This window comes from Sprattus sprattus (genome assembly GCF_963457725.1).
Source record: "Sprattus sprattus genome assembly, chromosome: 6".
NCBI classification, from domain to species: Eukaryota; Metazoa; Chordata; class Actinopteri; order Clupeiformes; family Clupeidae; genus Sprattus; species Sprattus sprattus.
In genome coordinates this window covers 19,131,378-19,138,261 of record NC_137925.1, presented here as the reverse complement: position 1 = coordinate 19,138,261, position 6,884 = coordinate 19,131,378, and the positions used below count along the sequence as shown (strand labels likewise).

At 40.9% G+C, this 6,884-nt stretch overlaps 1 protein-coding gene across 1 annotated transcript; it reads right to left on the bottom strand.

The window, feature by feature from the left end:
- Positions 1-665: 665 nt before the first annotated feature.
- On the bottom strand, positions 666-6,687 carry faf2 (Fas associated factor family member 2). Its single transcript, XM_080840597.1, has 11 exons — positions 6,607-6,687; positions 5,168-5,236; positions 4,924-5,058; positions 4,721-4,797; positions 4,396-4,534; positions 4,050-4,135; positions 3,846-3,937; positions 3,136-3,313; positions 2,683-2,854; positions 2,199-2,342; positions 666-2,070 (listed from the first exon to the last, which is right to left on the bottom strand). The coding sequence occupies exons 1-11, from the start codon at positions 6,667-6,669 to the stop codon at positions 1,888-1,890; spliced, it is 1,338 nt and encodes a 445-aa protein (XP_080696723.1). The 5' UTR covers positions 6,670-6,687; the 3' UTR covers positions 666-1,887.
- Positions 6,688-6,884: the final 197 nt, after the last annotated feature.

The following is a 6,884-nucleotide window of genomic DNA, read 5'->3' as shown; positions in this document are numbered from 1 at the left end:
ACTTAATTTGTTCAGGTTGTGCAATCATGAAAGCATCTTAGCTATGAGTACACCAGTAGTTTTCTCACACTGCTTTCCTACATGATTGGCTATAACTATGTGTATATATTTATAGTATATAACTAGACTATTTTGAGAGTATGTCTCTAGGCAAGGGACATACCAAAGACACAAATCATCTCTATGAAATGAAACAAATTCATCAACTTGAACAGCTGCCAGGTACATTTTCCTATATCATATGAAGCCAAGACAGTTTGTACCTAGACCTGGTCTCAGTTGAGGACTACAGCCAATCGAAAAGGGTTTTCAACAAAGTATGATTTCTTAAATAAAGAGTTTAGTCATGTAGAAAATACTTCCGTAGCTGTGCTGAGTAACACCTGAAGTACCTATGAATACATCCAAATGAAAATTAATGTATGAACAAGTGGCCATAAATGACTATAGAATTGTACATTTTAATTTGTACATTTACAGAAACCAACCAGGAGACCATTACAATGAGCCAAATGGGGTGACAAATGTAAAGGCCTGGAAAGCCATTTTAATATACTTTTTTGTAATATCTGGCAAAGTCATACTCACTTTCTGGGACCGATCAGTGTAGCGTATCCTCCACACAAAGATTTTCAGGGAGAACAACAATAGTAACCGTAGTAACCAGTCAAATTAGTGACGTCCAACCAAACTGGACAAGAATCTGCCTGTCAGTCAGTCCTGTGTTGCCTGTCTGGCAGCAAACAAGCATGCACTGGGTGGTGGCCTTTCATGGTAAAACTGACAGGAAAGGGGTGTAGCTGTTTGGGCTTCAGTCAAACATCTAGTAATGTTAAGGATCAACGCATGGTTTTAGAAATACTTACACAATTTTAGACTTACAATTGATAGATGAAACAGTGAAAAGTGGGAAACACTCTCATATCAGATTTTCATTACTGATTCAAGTCTTGAAACATTGTATTCAGCAAAAAAACCTGCATACCGCAGCTTTCATACAGTCGGGGACCACCCTCTAGCCTTGAGTGTTAATTTTTCATTCCCATTTCCTTCAGTAATTTATAGGTTTATAGGGAAAGGGTGGGATAAAAGATTTCTTTCTACTCACGCAAATGTCACACTTATATTCTACTGCTAAGCTTAAAGAAATGCTATAAACTGACCCTAAAACAAATATTTTAACCCATAGTATAGCATAATAGTTACTTTTTATTGTGTTTTTTTCCCCCACATATCTACAAAAATATTAAAATTGACATGGCTTCAGGGTTAGCAGAGTGTCCATCGGCAGGCTGAAATGCAAAGGTTACCGGAAGCTTGGACAGCAACATTATCAAACTCAAACCACAACATTTTAAAATGTTTAATTTATATAGTTGGAAAATTACATCTTTACATGACCGGCCCTTTCAGATGGTAGAAGGGCAAAATAGGCATCTATGAATTACCACAGGCACACTATGGGCAGACTTGTACTATACTATATAGAAAGGGTCACATGTAAAAGCTGTGGCCCTTGGTTTTGATCTCAGTCAGTTAAGAAGTGCAAGTAGCCCATCACTTTTCCAACCCATCCAACTGCGTTTGGTCATTTCGTACATTATATGGTCAAGTTTGCCTTTAAAAAAAAAAATTATAGTATTGTGAATTTCAGGCGTGTTCTTAAATATCTAGGTATGGTATTTACAGGGCAGTTCTCGTTGCACTCCTTCAACAAAAACCAAATCAGTCAGGAGGGGAATTGGGATATGGGGCAGTGGGGCTTAAATTATTTCCAGAGGTTAATTTTAGTGATCCCTTGTGCACAATGGTCATTCGACAAAATAAAATACAAAACAAGAAAAAAAAAAAAGCTTTTTTTCAAGAGCATGGGATATAAGCTAGATGTCAATCGTCCGAGAGGTCTTGCACGAATAGGACTTCTGACCGGCTAAGGCCAGCCTCCTTGAGCGTGGGGGGATTGGGCAGCTCCTCCGTGGGTAGGCAGGGAAGAACACGACGGGGGAAGTTTGTAACTATTTGGAATTTCTCTGGGCTTTCTTTCAAAGAAAACAGGAAGTCGTGTATCACCTGAAGAAGAAGGGAGGAAAAATCCAACAAAAAACGATAAAACATAATTCATCTGACTATGCTTGAAGTATGACCAAATGCATCACCAAATGTGGATTTTTGAGTGGTTTCCATAAAAGAGTTTTTACCGTTATTGACTGGCTGAAGAGGAACCTCCTCTCTACCCTCGAATCATTGGGTAGTTTGAACACTATTTTAACACCGTCAGGGTCGTCCACTCCAGGCTCCGGAGGAAGACATTCAGACTTGCGCTCCTTCTCCTCCTGGAGGTTCTACAGAGGGCACACGCACACAATGATTATGCCATTTTGACAATTAAAGTATCTCAAAGTTTGTAAACATTCTATGAATCTTATCTTATTACTTTTGGATGTATGCCATTTACTTCCAATTTTCAGTCCCTGAAAAGTGTACGGAAATGTATAAAGAAAAATCTGAAATAATGCACAGAAATACTAAGCAATGTAATCCTTTGAGAAATTCTTCAGAACCGCTCCATTGTTGAAGGCATGTAAGCCTTGGTTCTTTTAACAGGTAAAGAGACGACTAAATCCCAGGCCATCAGCTGTGCCCTCACCAAAATGACGTGATTATCTAGTGTGCCTCCCTTACCCGTTTCCTCCTCTCCTCTGCCAGAACGCATTGGCGAGCCTTCTCTTCCTCCTGCTGCTTCTGCTCCTGCTCCTCCCTCTTTTTGCGGTCCTTCTCCTGGTCGGCACGCAGCGAGTCCAGGTACGCCTCATCCTGCTGCTGCCTAAGCACCTGCGTCTGGTTCCTCTCCTCCCTGGAAAACAAAACAAAACACACAGACACACGTAAATACAAACCGCGTTCGTAGACACAACACATGCAAGGCTATTTGCACAGACATCGTCCATCAGAAACATCTGTCCTTATTTAAAACCACTTGAGGGGTCAGTGGAAGATGAGGGGCGGTGTGATAATGTTGCACTGAGATTACAGCAGGGAGTTCTCACTGAGGCATGAGACAGACGAATGCCCTGTGTGTGTGTGTGTGTGTGTGTGTAAAAGTGTGTGTGTGTGTGTGTGTGTGCGCGCGCTCACCTCTCCAGGCGCTCGGACATCAGGTAGGTCTGGTTGGCCTCCATGATGAAGTTGAGCTGGTTGATGAGGTCCTCTGGCTGGATGAGCCCTTCTAGCCTGCCCACCACTGTCATCTTCCTGTCCTTTAGCATGATCATGGCCAGAAAGGGGTAGGTGTTCTCTCGCAGGGCCTGGGACACTGATGACGGGACACAGGCGAAGAGAGGGTTACTCTTCATTATTGGATCCATTTACACTGATCCACACCACACTTACCCACCTCTGAAGCTCACTTACTAAGAGCATGGTGCCAATAAAAGGTGAAGTAAGTAGAATCAAAATTAAAATGCTACTGCAATGATGAGAACACTTGACACAGATACACCCCCTTTTATGTATTTGCTGTCGTGTCAAATACATTTGACAGCCCTCAATATTGTCAACAAATAAGTAAAAGGCATTCCAAAACATCAGCGTGCACAGAAGACACCGGAATAATTCTTAACTGTTATCCTTCAAACCCCTGTTATTATTGTAGGCCTTTCTATTTTTTCCACAACAGAAGCACTGACTTGCAAATGAAGGAAACTTAAAAAGGTGTACAGAATCAGATAAAATATCATCTCAATGCAATGCAGTCAAAGATAAATACACAGATTTAAAAAAATAAACAATGTATCTGAAACTCTTGAAGTTTCGAGTTTAGATGAAAACTGAAGTTAGGTGGTCACCTCTGTAGCCCTCCGGCTTGTTGGTGGAACACGCCCAGAAAAGCATCCTTGTATTGAGGAATGTCAGGACCTCTTCTGTGCATAACGTGGAGCTGAATGGACAAGAAGGTAGAATTTAGTTAAACACTTGCATCAGCATTCTACAACACAAAATAGTTTGCAGCCTAATTGAACCCAAGTCTACAGATATGGCGGAGGACCTACCGACAAAAACCATCTGTGTCCTGGTGGTCCTCTCCGTGTAAGTAAACTAGCAAGTAGCGTAACTCCCGTTTTGCATCATTCAGAACCTGAATGGAGCAAGAGCACGAGAAAAAAACATTAAGATGCTGACCTCTGATGAACCAAACATCCAGAACAGTGCGAATGCATGGGCATTGATAGAGCAGAGTAGATAATACATTACTTTCACCTGAAACTTGAGGAAATTGACACATATTTTTTTTAAACGTATTTTATGCCCAATACTACTTTATGGTTTGCAAACGCATGTCATTACACTTCCAGTATTGCTCCATAACCACGGATTCATAAAAAATCTAGAATTTACCTGGCTGTATGTTCCTTGATAAAAGACAGGATGTGACCGGCCATACTTCTCTTCAAAACTATGAATAAATGAAACCACATCTCCTACTGGGTCTGTCACTCTTCCTCTGGGGTCTGGTCTGACGAAGCGCAGGGCGAACCTGAGAGAAAAGATAGGAAATTACATTACATTGGCAATGGCAATCACAGTATAATTATGTGATTTAATTACAAAGAAAAGAGGCATACTAGGATTCTTCATTATTTTTGGAACAAGGTCGCAATAGAGGATATAAATACACTTTAAAAGGCAGTACTTTAAGGTGCATAGTCAGGAAAGCATTTACCTGAATACGTCCAGAAGAGTGTAATATGTAAACCTGAAGGGAAGCATTATTAAGTAGTAACTCCATCCTAACAAGCCCTGAAATAAAAAAGAAAATGAACATGGACGAACCGCTTCAAAGGTCTCCTCTTTTAACACTCCATGAAAAATTAATCTTATTGCCAACATGTGTGCATTCATGGAAGAAAAAACAAAAATACAAACCCTTGGCTGAGGCCTTGATACTATATAGCTATACACTCTGTGGTCAGCTGTATTGACCTGTAAAGGTCTAGAGGGAGGGGGGTTGAATACGCTGGAAACTCCTTCCTGCTCATTCAGTCTGTCCTGCACGGCTGCCTGAAACACAATACCCTCCCCATGGTTACCTTCAGCGCAATTCTTGGGCACATCTCTCAACAGAACAGTCAAGCAACAGCTGGGCAAAGGCAAGGGCAGCTGTTCTCACCTCGATGTTCCAATTGTGCTGTTCTAACGTGCGGCGACATTGGTCCATAGACTCCAGGCCTGTGAGGTCCTGTGAGAGAAAAGTGAGTGTTTTGACATAGAGCAACAACAAAAGGCTTCTGTCAGAGACCACTGGGCGAAGTGGCCTACAATGGATGTGTATGAAAATCTGCTTGTTCGCCTAGTTAAGTCAGGGAGTCAACAATACAGAGAAGACAGCTTACCAGCTAGCGAGTCCTAACTTGACTAACGTTAGATAATAAAATAACTTGACTTACCTGAGCTAACTTAGTTCTGGATTCACAAATTAGTGTCGACGAGTTTAACAACTTAATGAAACACTTGCCATGTAAAAATAAATGAACTTGCCCAGGATACAAAACAAATAACAACATGGATATAGTAGAGGTTGGCTAACGTTCAGTGGTAAATAGCGTGAATGTATACCCTTTACTACTTAGGATAGTTAACACCACACTGTACATCATTAATAAACTAGGATACTAAACCCATCACAAAATGAATGAAGTAGATGTTAGATTGATGCTGTCGTTATTAACTGTACACCATTAAGTTAGCCACTCTCAAGTAAGTAATTTAACCCATGCAATGACTTGCATCTTGCATTGACGTGTCACACATGAAACTAACGTTAGGTAGCCAGCTAAAATGTTATGTGTCTAATTTGTACGACGAACCACAAGCAGACATCACGTTAGGGAAATAATAATTGACGGAAACATTCGCTTATGTCGGCAAGGCACCTCTTGATGAACAGTTTGTCTACCAGCAAGCTAGCTAGTTTAGCATAAGTAAGCAAGCAAGTGCTGCCTCCTTATTCTTTTAGCTAGTCTACGCTGTGCAAACTGGCCTTTCGAGTGCCTTAGCTTTACTGTTACTAATATGTATCCCTTTAGCTAGAATCTGTCATTAGCGAGACAGAAAACAAGTCACAGAAAATTAATTTAGCTAGCCTGCTTTATATACAACATCTATGTTCGCGTATGATGACATGAACTTTTCTTTTACATTGATAAAATAACAAGCTAGCAATCGCTACCGTTACCTATTTACCTCCATCACGAGCTATTTCCAGTGGCCTGCTGTCTTGTTATCTGACTTACTCAACAGTACTCCGAGTTGCTGAAGCAAACATTTGGGTAAACGGTGGTACTGAGCTAGCCAGAAAGCTAACTAACATAGGCAACTAACGTTAGCTATCAGGTGTAGCCAACTAACTAGCCTAGTGGTTGACGTTAGCTAACGGGGCAAAAGCTAGTTGGCTAGCTAGCTAGCTAGGTCTGTTGGTCGGAGTAAAGTCGCTTACTTTTTTCTCACAGCTTGACTACGAGACGGATGACCAATATATTAACTTCACATATAGACAGGAATGAACAGCTCAGCAGTCAAAATACTCGGCAAAACATATCTCTGGGATACCTGAAACTGAAGGAGTTTTTCAGTCTGCGCCTGGGATAATTCTTGCTCCTCTGGCGCCGCCATCTTACCTTACCAATCCCCAACAAAACGTACCGATGTAGTGGTATTTTCGAGTGAGTTTTACAGTCACAATGGAAGTAGTTTTGTGCTGCCATCTATCGTGTTGGAGTAACACAACAATTTTGTGATCATCTATTCTATGATACTGATTATTGTGTCTCGATTTAAGTATTTATTTCCTCTTTAGGCGTTTTTAATAGAATGAGACACTTATAATT